This window comes from Portunus trituberculatus, chromosome 50 (assembly GCF_017591435.1).
Source record: "Portunus trituberculatus isolate SZX2019 chromosome 50, ASM1759143v1, whole genome shotgun sequence".
Taxonomy (NCBI): Eukaryota; Metazoa; Arthropoda; class Malacostraca; order Decapoda; family Portunidae; genus Portunus; species Portunus trituberculatus.
Window position 1 is genome coordinate 17,976,354 of NC_059304.1, and position 19,821 is coordinate 17,996,174.

Below are 19,821 nucleotides of genomic sequence, written 5' to 3' on the forward strand. Positions count from 1 at the left end.
CTTATCCTAAATTTTAGGGGTACACAGGAATCTATTGAAATGCACAAGTGGTACAGAGGAACAAAAAGATTGGGAACCTCTGGCCTAGAGCAATAAAACACGGCATAAATGTATTAAACAAAAATAAAATAATAAGATAAAAATCAATAAAAATAATTTTGCACTTAGTGTAGTTTAGTAAGGCATGACAGCACAGCAGTCAGTCATCCAAACAAATGGCATTGTACATTGAATCCCAATTTTACATGTGATTTTGTTATAAAGGCATCTGTGAAATGCTACAATATGCATTATATTGACATTACCACTAAAGTGAGTATTTATTGTTTTTATTAATAAGAGAATTCAGCTTAGGTGCTCACTCATGATGGATGAGAGGAATGAACATGATGAAGCAGTTGTGCAGCTCAATATAACAAACATATATGGTGTGAGAGAGAGAGAGAGAGAGAGAGAGAGAGAGAGAGAGAGAGAGAGAGAGAGAGAGAGAGAGAGAGAACAGTGTCACTGGCCATTCTCAAGGTAATTTACTGACAGTCACAACAACAGTTCATCTCCCAAACATATGATTAGCTGTGTATCAGAAAAGTTTCCTGCATTTTAAGATATTTGTAGAATAAATACATACCTTGATGTCATAATTTGTGAATATTCAGTAGCATTAAAGTGTTCATTATACCCAAAATTCAGTAAAAAGAGTAAACAGTAAAAACATTAAGTGCTTGAATTGGTTACTTGTAAAGCTCCACACAATTGTGTGCCACCTACCATTATGTCTGGGAATTTCCTCAAGCCACTTCATGATTTAGCTTGTATTTTATTAAATAAATAGCAGTTTTTTCATAATAAAGTGAGATTTATTCATTGTAAAAATAGTGAAGTTCTAATGAAAAACCACATGAAAGTCAACAAGTGATAATTGAATCATGGAAAACCAGGGCTTCACTGTACTTTCATGCTGAGTGAATGAGTACAAACTTGTTACACAAAATATAATGTGTAAAATAAGTTAAGCAATTAAGCAACAGTTTATGATGAATGAAAGTAACTGAAAAAGCACAAAACAAAATAAACTCCTCCCATCTCCACCTATGTTCACCGTCCTCCACTTCTGCCAGCATCTTCTGTTAGACCAAGGCGTCTGCATGTATGTACCGGGATGCCTATTGACTAATTTCTATTCAGCAAGCATTTGATGTCAAGGCTGTTTTTTAAGTTGGTGGCCTATATTTCATTCTCATAAGTCTTGAAGTGGTTTGGGAACACATAGTGAGTCCATGCTTCCTACTGTGTTGCAAATAACTGCTTGTGTGTTGATGATACAGTAGAAGAAACTTTTACTTTACGTTAGGCTATATTGAAATAGTGTAGCCTTCTGTACAGATCAAATAGATTATCCTCAATTGTAAGTAAATCTCCCACTGTTTATTACCATACCCTGTTTACTGCTTCATCTAGGCATCCTCTCCCCTACAACACAACTATCTGTCCATCAGTTGGCTCACCACCACAGCAACTATCTACCAGCTTGCAACTTCCAAGTCATCAACTGCACAGCTTCACTGCGCTACCATGCCTCAACTAATATACATTATAAACTAATATTTAGTTTTCCTCTACTTTTCCATACAATGTTTTATCTTATTACAGTAAAAATTGTTTTTAAGGACTAGTTTTTGTCGATAATTGTGCACCATGGGTATTACCTTTAGAAGCCTATTATGCAGTTTACAGGTTAAAGATGTAGTGAACAGTATGCATTAATGACTCAAGGTATGGCAGTAATTGCTATTGATTCCTTGATTTCCAGTTTTTTTTCCTTCAAAGAGGAAGTAAGTGCTTTCCCAGCTTGGCTCTTAAAGCTGTCACATCTAGTTAGAACTTTGAACTGCAATAAACATGGCAGTTTTTTCTTATTTTTCTATTTACAGCTCTTGGCCAAAACTGTGTCAGGTGTCTTCCATAGCTTGAAAACAGCACTTCCTAGTTTTGAGTCTTCAGACAACCAAAGTGGAAGCTCTGAGGGTGCAGGCAGCAGCAGTGGTGGTTTAGGAACTGGCTCAGGTGGAGATGTGATGTTGAGGAGCAGATCAGGGGGTGGAATACTGAGTGAACGTAACAAGCTGGCAGCATTTTTGTCAAGTGGGACAAAAGGAGAGTATGAATTGAAGCTAGACATCACAGCAGAGGAAGAGGTGATTATTATATTGATGCTGTTATGTATATTCATGGTAAACTGCTCATAATTTAGATAGTGGATATCTATATAACACTTAAGTAAAAAGACATCAGTTTATTAAATTTTCAATTCATAACAGGACTGCCAGATTGAAGCCTTGTTGATCATGGAAGTCTCAGGAGCCCACCACGATGAACTAGTAGAATCTGCATATGAGGCCAGAGAAACTCGCACAGAGTCCCAGTTTTTGTCAGACCAGCTGCACCATCATTCTGTCGTGGTTGGCTGTTGTGACTTTGGCAAAAGGGACCAGTTGTTCCACGTGCCTCCCCACCTGCCTCCCCCGGGCCCCAGACCTCGGGGTGATGGCTGTGATGACGATGATGCTCTCTCTCGACGCAGCAGTAACCAGGACTCGGTAAATGGTACGTATACATGCATATGACTGATTCAAGATTCAGAAAGTTTAGTTTTTAAATATATTTCTACTCACCTTCATCTCCTCTTTTTCTCATTCAATCTCCCTTATTTTTCAATATCTGTGACCTCACATATCCCATCCTTCTTATTGTAGCTATCACTACTGACCGGGATATAAAAAACAAACAATGAGGTGAAAATGGAGGAATCACATATTTGGTGATAGAGATGTGAATGTAAGATTGCTATTTGCTTAGGAAGGGAGACATTCACTTGTTGATAATGAGAGCCATGTAATTTTCTGTAACCTTTGTCATCTTTTGTGTTTCCTTTTTTCCTGTCATGGAACTATATACTCTACTGGCCACATTACCATAGTCATTTATTGTGTGTTTATTTATCTGAGTCTCAACAGTCAATTAACAATCAAGATGTCTGTTTTGACTGATTTTATCCCAGACATTGATGAGTTGACATCAACAACCAGTGAAGCTAATTAAATTACCTTGTTCGTATTATATGTGTGAGGTCAAGCAAAATGTTTTAAAGTGCCCTCCATCTCCTCTATCTGCTCATCTTCCTACATCTTCTCTTATCCAGTCCTTGTTCCTCCTCTACAGTGGGAAAGAAAGCAGAGGTGTGGAAAGAGGTGAAAAGAATGTCAGGTTAGAAATTTCAGTTAGAGTTGAATTGCATGTTAAAAATTTGTATGTGACAGATTTGAATAGGTCATGCAAGTGAAATGCAAAACTTAAGAGGTATGGTACTGCCTTGAATTTTTCTGTGTGTGTACATGACTTTTATTGTACTTTTAACACGTTTAGCAATTATTTTGATGAAATAATAGTATCATCCTTTTCACATTTGTGAGAATATTTAATCTAATTTTGCAGGAGAGGATGGAAGAACATCTTGGGAGAACTGGCCATTGTCTGTCAGCATGTTGGATGTTATGGTGGAGCTCTTGGCACCCTGTGACCACCCCATCACCCGGCAGCCATGTGTCACACTCCTCACCCGTACATTTGCCAAGATCGCTCACAAGTGGTTGCAGGTATGCCACTGCTGTCAGCCATATTGTATGCAAATATTGCTGTGCTGAGTGATTTCCAAGGTTCATTGACTATAGGTATTCCCATACAATTGTGTTATATTTCTGAAAATATAATTGTAAAATGACTGATTGCATAGATAACTTATGATTGAATACAAAGAATAAGAATGTTTTCCAAGATCTTTATATATGTGCCTGCTAGAACCCATAAAAAAAACATGAAATATTGTATGCAAATATAGTTATTGTCTAAAGTAATAAAATATATCTTACATAATTAAGATAAACACAAGAATAAAGCAATAGAAATGAATAGATGAAAATGATTTTTGTACTTACTCTCATTATAGTCCATATTATATTGACACTACAATCAAAATGCTATTTAGTGAGAGAGAAAAAAAAAAGGAAGTGGATGGGAACCAATACATCACCTGCCATTCTCAAGGTCTCTCATTTGACTGACAGTGTATCAGTAAACTTTCTCATTTTAAGACCTAGGATATTCATAGAATAAAACAAACATTCTATATTTTTAAATGTATCGGAATTTGCAAAGTTTTGTAAAAATAGATTGAGTGTTCAGTAGTCTTAAAGGGATTTTTATACAGTACCTGGAATTTGATAGACAGAGTAAACAGTAAAAATATAAAGTATTTAGGTTGGCTACTGGTAAGGCTATGGCCAATTGTGTGTCACCTACCAATATGTGTTGGTATTTCTTCAATCCACACCATGATTTAAGTTGTATTTTATCAGATATCATAGGCTATCTTTTATGATAAAATAGGACAAAAACTGAGGGTTCACTGTAGGTCTGCTTGCATGCATAGCCAGCAAATGCATACACAAGATATTGTTAAAAGGAATCATAACAGAGTGTGTAGCAGACAAAGGATAGTAAAGAACATTAATCGTAAAAGGGAAATATTGTTTAATGATGAGTTGAATAGCAGGGAATATCTACATTGCATTTTAGAAAAATAATGCTCTTTCACCCTTAGTATGAAAAAATTAAGACCAAAAAATATCAGTAATGCGTTGATTTAGGTTGATGCATGCTGTATGAAGTAAAATTATGTAGGTGTGTATAAGTAGTATATTGAGATTACTGCTGGTAAAATTTAACTTTGTTTAAAGGAAATAATGTAGTTGAATCAGTGTCACTGTTACCACAGCAGCCATATTTTGTAACAAGAATTAATTGTTAACTGTGTTTCCAATTTTTACTTAAATTTCAGACTGAGCTTGAACATTTGTTCAGTGAGAATAACACAGTGGAGTATATCCAGACCTTAAGGGAAGCTATTTTGGCGTCCATTGAGGCACAGTCACCCCCACCGCCCTCATTTGAGGAGGTCATGGAGTCAAGAGAAAAGCTAAAAGAAGCACTAAAAGACTTCATTCCAGGTAAGGTGATGAAGGTTTGTGTGTGCAATCATTGCTTTCTTCCCTTTCCTCCGATTCATCATTATCATCAGTTTCATGCTTATCAATATCATCTTTAGAGCCTCTACCAATTCATTGGAAAACATGAATTGTTTGGGTCTATATTTTGTTTGTTTGCCATGTCAATCATGAAAAGTTGTGATTCAGTCCAACTCAATTTCAATGGCATATGGTGTGTCAGGCGTGGTGCAGGTGTTGCTTGGAAGAGAGGTGACTCAGCAGGCTGCCATGCGGGTGGTGGACTCCCTGCAGCACCCAGCAGTCATGACTGACCTCGGCCTCCACTTGTTAGACTTGATGGCTGCTCAGCTGCTGCCCATTCCCCCAGACACACCTTGAATGTTGCTGCTGTCTACACTCTGCCTCCTCACTCTTTGGAAGTGTCTGTGAGTGTCTTAAGTATTTGACCATGAATGACTGGGTATTCACATGAAAATGTAAATGTTTCAGCATTATTCCTTCCCTCCAAAATGTGACTTTTCATTGATTTGTGATATGGTAATAATGAAATATACTGCAGTATATGTAAATATATTACAGCCATGCATTATGTTCCTATTTTATGATTATACAACTATGAGATATTATATGATAGTTTTAAAACTGTTTTGGTTTGTACATCATAGTGCTTTATCTCAGGAATGGATAGCTATGTATGATTTTAATGGCTTGTATATTTATTATAGAGTGTTCTTTCAGGCATGGTTAAAAGCAGCAAAAAAAAAAAAAAAAAGAAAAAAAAGTTTATTGAGCTTGATTTACAGATTGAATGTAACAAAATAAGTGAAGTACACTTTTTGTACTTTACTTTTGTGTCATGAACACAGCAGCAATGAAAATTTTATATAAAGATGTGGTATATGCAGTTAGGAAATATATTAAATGACAGTATTTTAAATAACATTTGCACACACACACACACACACACACACACACACACACACACACACACACACACACACACACACACACACACACACACAGACCTATCCCAAGATCGAAAATAATGAGCTCTGAGCTCGTTCCGTAGGGTAACGTCTGGCTGTCTCGTCAGAGACTGCAGCAGATCAAACAGTGAATTACACACACACACACACACACACACACACACACACACACACACACACACACACACACACACACACACACACACACACACACATTTTTTTTTTACATATACACAAGATATTTGTTGGATGGTGAAAAATTTATATTGGAAAAATTTTGACCTTACATAATTTTGATACAAGTGATATGTTGGAAGTAATATGTGATACTATTTTCATACTGATGCTGGTATTCTTAACTGTTTCTGACAAGTCCTTTCCAGATCAGGTTAATTACTACATGAAGATTGCATTATAAAAACAATATTTATATGAGAATTTTAATGATATGATTATTTAGCTCATAGGCTAAATTTTATCCTCTATTTAGCTCATGGGCTAGATTTTATCCCCCCTCGCTCTCTCTCTCTCTCTCTCTCTCTCTCTCTCTCTCTCTCTCTCTCTCTCTCTCTCTCTCTCTCTCTCTCTCTCTCTCTCTCTCTCTCTCTCTCTCTCTCTCTCTCTCTCTCTCTCTCTCTCACATGATTAAGGCATTTTGATTTACAGCTCTGCAACACAATATCATATAGCCACACTTACATTATATATTGGCAACAATATAGAATCATGATTTGATTTATTCTATCATTTTTGTTCAACTATAAAGTTTCCATATCCTACTGGGTGACACTACAGTGATCGGACCTAATGCATTTGTTGATACATTTGTCTTCTGCCAGTATAGGAACAGTGTTATGAAACCTTAAGAGAGAGAGAGAGAGAGAGAGAGAGAGAGAGAGAGAGATATGTTATGTACATTTTTTTTTATTATTTTTATTTTTTTTGCATGTGTCTGCATGAAGGAAAAGTTGCAGCATCAAAATCATCTATAACATTTGAAGTCATGTGCCATTGTCAGCTTTTGAGTTCATGAATGACATGATATGTGTTAAGAGGTGTTCAGCATCTAGCTTTGTCCAGCTAACAGCATAAAAATGCAAAGTTACCATAACTCTCCCACGTGGTTGCATCCCAGTCACCTTCCAGGATCATTATGCCTTTAGGAAATTCAAATGCACCATGTTATGATATAACTGTGATGGCATGATCTCTATTGGAAATGTGTGTGTGTGTGTGTGTGTGCGTGTGTGTGTGTGTGTGTGTGTGTGTGTGTGTGTGTGTGTGTGTGTGTGTGTGTGTGTGTGTGTATTTACCTATTTACCTATTTGTGATTACAGGGCCCGAGCCGTAGCTCTCTATGTCCTGTCTCTTTGTCCGCACTTGTCCAATTTTTCCTTCATTTGACTGACACTCGCCACACACACCACATCCACGCTCAGTTTGTTCCATGCATCAATGCTCCGATACGGGAAGCTATACTTCTTGATGTCGCTCGTGCAGGAGTCCTTCAGTATTTTCTTTGGGTGCCCTCTTAGGTAATTACTGGATGCCATCGTGATCAGGTTCTCCCTATCCAATATGTCCACTCCATGTACAGTAAAACCTCGCTTGATGAACGTCTCTAAGGACGAACAGTTCGGGAGACGACCAAAAAATTTGTCAATATATCGACCCAGGGGACAAGCAATATTTCGGGGGACGAATGTAGTTAAACGGCTTGCCAGAGCCGTTTGTGTGATAGCCAACCCGGCTATCACACAACAACAAAACAAAACATAATCACAAAAGAAAATTGAAACAGGAACATACGAAAAATATTACATAACATAATCTCCGTAACACCACGATTTTCTCCTGTTTTTCCTGGGCATGGTGATGTTACCGGCGCCCTCTACTGTAGCTTCCTCGGCGTTATCCTCTCTGCTATAACGGGGCCCCACATAGCGGCACTGACTTGTGATGCTACACACCTGTTGTGTACCTCTGGCACGCTGCGCACATCCAAAGTCCTCTCTCATGACTGTCTTCTCGGATCTTGTGTGTCTTCCTCCCCATCCTCCTCTCCTCCATTCCATCATGCCATCAATGTCCAGTCTCTCAAGTAAATAACCTTTTTTTTTTATTTATTTTATTATAATTTTGATAGCATTTAGGTAAGTAAAACAATTTAGGCTTTTTATAATTATTTCATTCATGTCATGCATACATTAAAGATCTATTTTGAATGGGTTTTATGAACAAAAGTATGATTTTTTTTTTTTGGTCTGGAACGGATTAATGGTATTTCAATACATTCTTATGGAAAAAATTGATTCAGGGGACGAACAAATCGGATGATGAACAGGATTTAGGAACGAATTATGGTCGTGAGCTGAGGTTTTACTGTACTATTTTGAACATTGTTATCATATCCCCTCTGACTCTTCTTTCTTCCAACATGCTTAATTCCAGCCTATTTAACCTCTCCTCATACGGTACCTCCTTAAAGTCTGGTATCATTCTTATTGCTAACCTCTGCACTCTTTCCAGTTTCTTGACGTTTCTTCATGTACGGTGACCAAATTACTGGTGCATATTCCAACTGTGGCCTGTGTGTGTGTGTGTGTGTGTGTGTGTGTGTGTGTGTGTGTGTGTGTGTGTGTGTGTGTGTATTTACCTAATTGTATTTACCTAGTTGTAGTTTTACAGGGCCTGGGCTTTACGCTTGTGTGGCCCCGTCTCCATATCTACACTTATCCTATTTTTCTTTAAAACTATGCTCACTTGTTTCTGACATCACTTCTTCACTGTGTGTGTGTGTGTGTGTGTGTGTGTGTGTGTGTGTGTGTGTGTGTGTGTGTGTGTGTGTGTGTGTGTGTGTGTGTGTGTGCTTCCCTTTCCAACTCTTCTTGTTCTTCATGAAGCCAGATCCCATCACCATGTGCTGCACATGTAGGCTGTACAGAGGGTTAAAAACTGTAGGTCCTCCTGTCATTACAGGTAGATATTACTACATTATACCATTACATATACATATTTGAAATGGTATATATGTATTTCATAAGTTTATTGTTGGTAAGTAGATAAGTTATGGTATAGGAATGAAATATGTACATGAAAAATTATGGATTACTTCTGTATGTGTGCATATATATATATATATATATATATATATATATATATATATATATATATATATATATATATATATATATATATATATATATATATATATGATGTGATATGTAAAAACATGTACTGATTTAATGGCCTGGTGAGGATGAAAATTATTATTTCATTAAGTTTTAAAGATGGGGATTGCCACCTTTCACACGAGGGTGTTGAAAAGTGTCTAAAACAAACTGTAACAAAACACCACTGCCTCTCACCACCATCAGACAGTAATAGCTCTCTGCCTCAGCTCACACCACAACGAGACCTATAGCTAATCACAGCTTTCTTGCATCATGTTACACACCATGTATTGAATCCCACATTCATTCTTCATCATATACTCATTCACTGATCTCCTTAACATTGAATACCATCCAAGATTAGCCTCTGCACCTTTGTATGTCATGCCTTTTTGTGTCTTAGCTGAGTGTGGGTAACACTGAAAATTTCTCATAATTGTTTGGAATAGAAAGGTTTCAGCATTAGTTCTCCCAGTGGGCATTTCCTGCTGTCTTATCCAAGTCACAATGTAGTTATGCTACAGGTGGTGACAGTAGGATCTTGCTCTATCCAGTCATGTTCTCATTGCCAGTAGGGATGGGGTTTGCAGTGCAAGTGTATGTAATTGGAGCAGATTTTACCCAATAGTCATTGAAGTCATTATTGAGTTAAGGATCGAAAATTTGCATGAAAGGGTTTGTAAACATTCCATGAAAAATGTTAGCATGAAGAAGATAAAGTAAAATTTTTGTTTCAAAATATTTGATATGTGCTACAAGGGATGTTTGAGCATCTGCTTAGACATTGTTATATTGTTATTATCATTATTATTGTTGTTGTTGTTGTTATTATTATTATTATTATTATTATTATTATTATTATTATTATTATTATTATTATTATTATTATTATTATTATTATTACTACTACTACTACTACTACTACTACTACTACTACTACTACTACTACTACTACTACTACTACAGTGAAACCTTGTCATGAACACACAACATGAGAAATTTGAGATATGAGCCACTTTTTTATTTTTTTTTTATTTATTTATTTATTTTTTGCGAGCCAAAATTCAAGTTGGGATGTAGCTACAGGTGTGTTGCTGCTATTTGGCGCAATGATGCCCACCATCCCATATCTGACGCTTTCAGTTCACCTGGCTTTGTTTACAGCTTAGAAACATTTCTCATGTTATTTTAGCACGTTATGTTCTTTTTGTGCTGTTTTTTAGGCAAATTTCTTTTGTCTGACCATGGATCCTAAGCAAATGGCACTGTGTAATGACACGTTTTTAACTAGAGGATGAAACAAAATGCCTTGGACAACTACTTTGTGAAATGCTGTGCAGATGAAAAAAGAGGTAAGCGTGGCAGAAAAAGCAAATAGCTGTGAAGAAAATGAAGTTAAGCAAAAGAGAAGTGAAGAAAAATGTAGCAGTTAAGTTCAGCAATAAAATATAGCATTAAGAGTGTAATGAATAAGCTCAGTTCAGCCATTAAGCTAGAATTTATAGAGAATGAAAGTTGTGGAAAAGCACAAAATGAAACAAACTCCTCCATCTCCTCCACTACCTTCTCTCACGTACACCTCCACCAACAGCTTTTGTGTGTCCAATTCATCTGATCTCAAAGATAAATATACATCATAAAACCAATTTCCTTATTTACATTTTCTTTTCTTATATTTTCTTATGTTTTATACAATATTTGTTATTTATAAATATTTTTTTTTTTTTTTTTTTTTTTTGCCTAAAAATGCATAAAAAATAGGGTGCGTTTTGGAGGCTGGAACGGATCAATGGCATTTCAATTTATTTCAGTGGGGAAAAATTATTTAAGTTAAAAATTTAGGTAAGAGTCTCATGGAATTAATTAAACTTGTAAATCAAGGTATCACTGTACTACTACTACTACTACTACTACTACTACTACTACTACTACTACTACTACTACTACTACTACTACTACTACTACTACTACTACTACTACTACTACTACTACTCTACCACCACCACCACCACCACCACTACTACTACTACCACCACTACTACCACCACCACCACCACCACCACCACCACCACCACCACCACCACCACACCACCACCACCACCACCACCACCACCACCACCACCACCACCACCACCACCACCACCACCACCACCACCACCACCACCACCACCACCACCACCACCACCACCACCACCACCACCACCACCACCACCACCACCACCACCACCACCACCACCACCACCACCACCACCACCACCACCACCACCACCACCACCACCACCACCACCACCACCACCACCACCACCACCACCACCACCACCACCACCACCACCACCACCACCACCACCACCACCACCACCACCACCACCACCACCACCACCACCACCACCACCACCACCACCACCACCACCACCAATCACCACCACTACTACTACTACTACTACTACTACTACTACTACTACTACTACTACTACTAACAACAACAACAACATAGATATGTTTGTAAATATTAACACTTAGTCATTTGTTCAGAGGAAACACATTGTCATATTTGGATACTGAAGACATCACATTGATGTTTACTGATCTAATTAGTGTTTCCAGACTCATAAGTCTTGTGTGATAGATACATAATGTACAAAGTAGAATAGAAATCATCACAAGTATTGTATTTGTATATAACATAAATACATACATAATCAACATTAATATATGAAATAAACACAAAAAATGTGTGTGTGTGTGTGTGTGTGTGTGTGTGTGTGTGTGTGTGTGTGTGTGTGTGTGTGTGTGTGTGTGTGTGCATGCTTGTGCATGCAACTGTGGATAAATATTTATTCATGTCCTAATTTGATTCTCTTTTCATCAGCTCAGAACTAGAAGATCTTTAGATTAGGATAGTCATGGTATCCTTTGTTTTACTATACAGGTAACTTTCAATTTGCGCGATAGATGTGTTCCAAGAGGCATCGCGTATATCAAAATTCGTGTAAAACAAACATGTAATTCTCATAAGAAACAATAGATAATAGAGGGGATGCGGGATGTGATCTAAAAAAATTCGTACATAATACTCTATTTGGCTAAATTAACATGTTTTTATTATTTACCATTCTAAATACTAGAAATGTATTTAAATAAAGGGAAAAGCAAGAAATAATAAGAGAAAGCAAAAAATAATAAGAGAAAGCAACAAAAAGAATACGTAAACACAACACTCATTGCGTCACTGCCTTCACCACTCACACCACAGTCAGTTACCATCTTCCTCTGAGCGTTACCACTTTATCAAAAATCCACTTATCAAAAATAACCCCTCATGCCGAAGAAGATGAAGGACGTTTTGGAGTCATCTTGTGAGTTATAGGCAGATTGAAGAGATTCCGTCTGTACTTAGTGCTGGCAGACTGCAAATGAGGCACGAGAAGAGCGGAGCTCCCACCTATTGGCCAGCTGCGGAACTCTCTGGCGTCTGGCGCTCAGTTTGAAAATGTGGTTGGGCCAAATCGCGTATAAGTAAACCGATTGTGCAAATTAAATCAATTATAATATTTTTTTTCTGTTGCGTTATAACAAAAATGCATAAATCAAATACGTGTAAATCGAGTTACCTATATATATATATATATATATATATATATATATATATATATATATATATATATATATATATATATAGTACAAAATTTCTAAGAGGTCCTTCTTTTGCCAAATATGGCTGTGTGTCTCCTTAGGCATTTTAGGAGATGCAAAATTTCGTCTATTATGGTGTCTTTGACCAAGTAAACCAAACAAACCTAACCTATTCTAACTATGGTTATGGCATGATGTGTTCATTTTCAAAAACATCAATATAAGACAGTAACATTTGAGGACAGGAAAAAAACTTCTAACCATGAAGTACAGTGAGTATCCTACCACAAAATGCAGTCATGTCATGCACTACTGCCAAGGACCAATACCCATATATATATATATATATATATATATATATATATATATATATATATATATATATATATATATATATATATATATATATATAGAGAGAGAGAGAGAGAGAGAGAGAGAGAGAGAGAGAGAGAGAGAGAGAGAGAGAGAGAGATTTATAGATTGTGTGTGTGTGTGTGTGTGTGTGTGTGAGTGTGTGTGTGTAGGTTCTACATGGATCAGACAGGGAAGCACATGCTTAGATGAGGTTTGCTCAAGAGAATGTCACAAGGAACAAGCATAGACTAGTAAAGCTTTCAGATAACTTTGTCATACACAGAACTTGCACTATACCTTTGAGAATTACTGCTTCAGAATTCATGTTACAACCAGAATAGAATCCACCTAAGCAGCCTTGGGTTGTCACCAAGGGCAGTACTTTTGTCAGATTTGGTTCACAAGATCCCTTTGCTATCTATCATTTCCCAACTCTTGTGTCAAGAGCTTGAAATGATTTTGTAAAGTTGTTGCTGATTAGATAACAGCATGAGGCAGCCCACCTCCTACTTACTTTAACATTAGCTATGAATTTATTTATGTTCTCTGTAATTCACTTCTCTCATGTAATACTTGCATTTCTTTTGTCACTGACATTGGATTAAGGGTGTATTAAAAAGAGTTCAAGATGACCAGAAAGGAAGGAAATAATGTAATCTAAAGTCATAGACCTTTCTTTACTATTTTTACTTACAGTGGGCCCTCGGACTTCTTACACAATTCATTCCAGAAGGCTGCTCCATGTCCGAATTGTTCCAAGTCCAAAAATTTCCCATAGGAAGCATTGTAAATAATTTTAATCCCTTCCAAAACCCCAGATTTCTACTTATGTAAATAAGAACTGACCTGTGTAAAATTAATAATATTTAACTTTTGGTGGTGAGTTTCATGGCGAGTGTCACTTAATCAGGTATTAATGGCAGCAATACCATTAGCATAGTCAGTAAGTCCTACATGGATTCTTTATTTCAGTGTGTTACACCTTATCACTATAGTAGTTAAGAAATATTTTTATCAGTTACGAGATCAGTGTACTTATATAAAATATTAGTCAACCATCCTAACTGGTTAAGTGACTCTGGTCAAATATCCTGACCTCTCAGCTGGGAATAAGAAGGCAACAAAGTGGAACCAAAACAAAGTTGGAACTGATGTTTGCCTCCCACCAGCAGCACTACTGTCATCCAGATTTGCTAGTTTTGTCCATTGTCAGGTTCTTCCAAGGCAGAATTTTGTTCCAACTCTGAGGGTAAAAATTACAAATATTTATTTTTTATTTTTTTTTTTATCTAAGTCTGAGATGTTCCAATTCCAAGGGTCCACTGTATTTTTTCAAGGAATTGATAAAGCTGTTTCAAATAAAGATTATAAGAATACAGAACTATTTTTTCATATGATGGTGTTATCAAATTTTGAGTAAAGCAAAAGAAAAAAACAAAACAAAATAAACTATATATAGTATGTTTTCAAGATATTGTAAGTGCTGAATAAATGTTCTGTGTTATGAAAAAGAGTTGTCCAGTCTAGAATAACTGTTGTTAAACACTTACAGTATTTCATAAAATGTTGCATACTTCCCTTATGTTGTCAAATACTTAACAGCATTTCATAAAATGTTGCATACTTCCCTTATGTTGTCAAACACTTAACAGCATTTCATAAAATGTTGCATACCTCCCTTCTGTTGTCAAACACTTATAATGTTTCATAGAATACTTCCCTTTTTTCCTCTATAAGGTCCAATAACAGTATCGCATTCAGGAAAAATTTGTTAAGTTCCATAATTTTTTTTTAATGTATGCACTTTGTCAGTTAAGAGAAAATTAGCATAGAATATTTTTTTTATAGATATTCATCTTTGACTTAAGTGCATGTCATTTCATCATTCATTTTTAGTGAAATAGGATTTTGCAGCACAGATCTATTCCTTTTTCATTGCTGTGTTCCATATTGAATCACATCTGAAATAGTGAACTTCACAGGGAAAAAGCAAAAATTGTATTGTGGAGCGGCCAGTTGTTGGCAAATCAGAAAGCCGATTATATCAAGCTTTATCTAGTTAGCAACAAATAAAAAAAAAAAAAAAAAAATGCATTTGCAAATTAGGAATTTACAGATTATATGATCATATTAGTAAATATCACTTTCACTGGCACAGTTCATTGTTCCCTGCATTTACTGGAGTGATTAATGGGCAATGGAGTCTGCTCTGCAGTTTCTTAAATATTAAGCAATATGATTACAATATAATAAACCATTATGATTGAGTATCTTGACATTGAATATCTTAACTCAAATAGTAATCTATTTTTATCATAAAAATATTGATGCACCACAATGTTTGTGGAAGTGATAAGAATTAAAAAATCAGGAGGAAGCTTGTATCAGCATGTCTGGCATGGCACAGGCATCTCCAGTCTGTAACACCCATTCCAGGATATTTTTGTTCTCTTGAGGTAATAGTGCAGGCATGAAGACTTACATTACTTAAGTCTCAAATCACATTTTTCATAGCAATATTATGAAAAGTTTTGGAGATAATCAGTGATAAATTACACATGTATGTCAATACAAGATTATATATATATATATATATATATATATATATATATATATATATATATATATATATATATATATATATATATATATATATATATATATATATATATATATATATATATATATATATATATATATATATATATATATATATAATGTGTGTGTGTGTGTGTGTGTGTGTGTGTGTGTGTGTGTGTGTGTGTAGGTAGAGACCATGCAGGTATATTAAGAAGAGATAAAAATCTGTGTTTCACATATAGCCAAATGGTATACATATATATGTATAAACGGAATGGAATGAAATGCATTTTGTGTGTTTTTTGTCAAATTTGAAATATTGTATGTATTTATATCTGCTAATCCTGAAAGTTAGATGACTTACTAAGGACGTGTTTATAAGCATGATAGAAATGATCATTACTTTATTTTCAATAGGATTTCTTTAAGGCCACAAAAGTCACATCCTATCTCTAGACCTATTTGATAACATTATTATTAACAAATTTTATTCAGTGATTTAATGAAATTCTGTGAAAAATATTTCTTTTTTATTTGTATGTGGAAGGTCCTCACAGAAGAATTAACATAGTTGCATAAGAATTTATCAGTTGTATGATGCTTTGGTTCTTGAAGCAAATACAATGCTCATAATGTTGATTCTTTTTGTGAGATAATGCCAAATTATTTGTTTTGTATTGTTACATTGTGAGTGTCCATTGAGGTCAGTAATCTTCATTCACAAGGCCAAACATATCTAAATTTTGTACTTTCGTCTCCCCATTGAGTGAGTGTCCTTCACAAACATCTCTACCTCATTCTACTTTTTGATAGTGACAAATATCAGTGATTTCGATATAATGTATTTGCCTCTGGTCACAGTCCTTCCTTTAGTCAGTGCACTTATGGATTATTTTTGTAATTGGCTACTCTTTCTTTATCAGCTGTGATGACCAAACTGCAGCCACTTTTGCATAGCTATGAGTTATGCAGTTCTTATACAACAAATTATAGCTTTTGTATTACTGATTTCTGACAGGTGGGCATGTAGCAGTGGAATGAACATACTTTATGTTATCTGTCAGAAAGGGAAGGCACTTCAGCATTAACACACAATAGACAGGGCTTCCTTTTGCATTGACTGTACAGGTCACATGCTACAATGCTGTACTGATGGTGACCCTCCTGGCAAATCTGTACTTGTGTATATTAGTGTGTGGCATTTAGTAGCTTCATGTGGACTGCAGGAATGCATTGACTTAGAGTGGAGATGGTTTTCTCAACACAGAATCAAAGTAGTTGTCTGGACTAATCTGCATATATTGGAAAATATGGGTTGCCACTTCACCATTTGTTGTTTGACATGTATCATACATTTCATGAATATGAATATCCATATACTGTATTATACATCCATGTCAGTTACCTTGATGGTATAATGGATGACAGTGTTTGCTGGCTCTGTGATGTGATGTTGCATTCATGGCTGGTGTTGCTGCTTGGTGTACACTTACTCATAAATGTTATTTTGAAAGATCAAGCAATTTGTAGAATTATCAGTAAAAGGTAAAATCTGTGAAATGTATGTTGCAAGTGATATTACTATATAACAGTCTTATTAATTGTGTGTGTGTGTATATATATATATATATATATATATATATATATATATATATATATATATATATATATATATATATATATATATATATATATATATATATATATATATATATATATATATATATATATATATATATATATATATATATATATATATAAAGATTGGAAGGTATTCACTTCATAGTGAATCTTAACTTATGTAAATTTGCTATTTTTAAGAACATTGTCTGTAGCAGATCATTTGTATGCATTCAATGTTTGTATGAGAGTGCAGCTTGATGGTTTTACTTGGATGCATCACAGTAGGTAGTGTGCACTAGTACCTCCACTATGTAATATTAGGTCATGCCTGGTAGGTGCCATATGATCTGTCATTGTTCATTATTGTTAGCTTGAATTATGTGACCGGTTTTTAAGTTGATGCAGAATAAACTTTATTTATTTAGATCTTGCTTAGCTTGATGTAAGTTATTGTATCTTACGAATTGTGTTTCCTTTTTCTTAAGACATAATCTGATGTGTTCTGCTATCTTTGGTACTTATTTTAATCTCTGGAAGCTTATTTTATATAATGTGATGCAGTTTGATCACACTGATGAACAGTAGTCTCAAGAGTTCCTCGCCACTCAAAATCTGTGATTCACTGGTACTTTGTTGAACACAAAAATATCTTTGATCTCAACATATGTGTCCATTTTTTTTTTATAAGTTCTGTGTTTGTTTAGCTCATTCAAATGAAGCACTTGGTATATCACATACTTACATGAGGAGAGAGAGAGAGAGAGAGAGAGAGAGAGAGAGAATAATGAATTTAATGTTTCCATAGTGGGGGATAAAATGTCACCTAGATGTCAAGGAAATATATACAAATAACATCAATTTCCTGGACAGAAACAATGTGTTCAGTAATATCATGTCCTTATCTTATTTTCCTCTCAGTTGTGCTTCCTTTAGGACACATCTTATTCTTGCACAATAGGAAAACACTTCTCACTTGTATGGATCTCACAACTGCAATACTTTCATTTTGCTGCCATGAATAAATGTAGTGACTTGCAAAACAAATCAGGACACAGTCTTTGTAACTGTCTTGTTTTGTTTTTTTGTGTAAGACTACCAACAGCTTGTGCTGATGGTTGTTTTACATGGTTTTTTTTTTTGTATCTTGTCCCCTCTGACTATCAGGCAGGAGCTGTCAAGAAGCCATGACATCACAAATACTGCACAACCAAACAGATGAGACCTGCTGTCTGTCCTTTCTAGGTAAGACAAGACACATGGAAAAAGGAGGAACAAAGAATCAAGGAAGTGTAGGGTATTCATAACAAGACATTGAGCATTTCCCACAAATTTTCAGGGGAAATTTTATTTAATTTAGCATTGGAATTGGCAAATAAGTCTTTATTTTAATTACAATGTGTAGTTTCCGGAGTTGAGATCATGGAATCAAGAGCATAAAGCAAATAAGTCCTGGATTAATAAGAATACAAAAATATGTACTTCTTAAAAGGCTCTGTGATTGAAGAGGTTCAAGCCTATTCCTCAGAAGGAAGCAAACTAGAAATTTAAGAGACCACCATATTTATTGGAGTTCTTGTACATAAAGGCAGCAGAGGCCAAAGACAAATGTTGTTGACCATTGAGTAGTTGTACCTTTCTTTGCCTTCACCCATAGTGCTCAGTAGAGATTTAGGAACAAATAGAAATCAGCTAATGGCTGTCACACAGTCCCCACCCCAGTCATGATAGGCTTTATGATCAATGATTTGATTTTTTTTTTTTTTTTTTTTTTTTTTTTTGTCTGGGTTTTCTGATATAAAGGTCTTGTCTTGTATCTTTCTTGTAGATAATTTTAAAGTTCCTTTATAATAGTGGAATGTTGGTATTTTGGTGGAATTAACCAATATCTTGTTTCTTTGTGAAATGCTAGTGCTCTGGAAGCATTCAGATTGAACCTTCCATGCATTGAAGATGTAGTATATCTACTGTGCATATGACTCCCCCTACAGTATTAGTTTATGGTATCATCTTAACTTGGCCATTTCATACAGATGTCTGTGAACCGGTGATTCTATAGATACTAGTCAGATATGTGATTTATATTTCAAGTATGGTTGAACCCATCACAGTTTACTCCAAAATAAGAGGCATTAATTTCCTTGCCTCCCTTCTACCATCCCTTCATGTATTTATATTTTATGTTTGCTAAGTGGGACTTGAGTTACCTATCTGCTCTTTGTCTTGATGGAAATTTTAGAGTTGGAAATGAGTAAACTTTAAATGAAATAATGCAGAGAGATTTTGAAAATCTAGATCACTGTAGGGAGATAACTTGGTAAGTGGCCAGGAAACAAATTAAGTATTTCATGATCATGTACCATATATATATATATATATATATATATATATATATATATATATATATATATA

General features: G+C 35.4%; 1 protein-coding gene and 1 long non-coding RNA gene across 7 annotated transcripts in view; one reads left to right on the plus strand and one right to left on the minus strand.

The window, feature by feature from the left end:
- The window catches only part of LOC123499655, a 42,523-nt gene extending 36,444 nt beyond the window's left edge, over positions 1-6,079 (plus strand). For all 6 annotated transcript variants that reach the window (XM_045247996.1, XM_045248001.1, XM_045247997.1 and 3 more), the window contains 5 exons: positions 1,932-2,195; positions 2,319-2,604; positions 3,493-3,653; positions 4,895-5,063; positions 5,284-6,079. In XM_045247996.1, the coding sequence (XP_045103931.1) occupies positions 1,932-2,195; positions 2,319-2,604; positions 3,493-3,653; positions 4,895-5,063; positions 5,284-5,441 (1,038 nt within the window). In that variant the 3' untranslated portion in view covers positions 5,442-6,079. The remainder of the gene's footprint in view (positions 1-1,931; positions 2,196-2,318; positions 2,605-3,492; positions 3,654-4,894; positions 5,064-5,283) is intronic.
- The window catches only part of LOC123499657, a 29,046-nt gene extending 15,394 nt beyond the window's left edge, over positions 1-13,652 (minus strand). The window contains exon 1 of the long non-coding RNA XR_006673060.1: positions 13,507-13,652. This is a non-coding gene — a long non-coding RNA (uncharacterized LOC123499657). The remainder of the gene's footprint in view (positions 1-13,506) is intronic.
- Between the last annotated feature and the right edge of the window lie 6,169 nt (positions 13,653-19,821).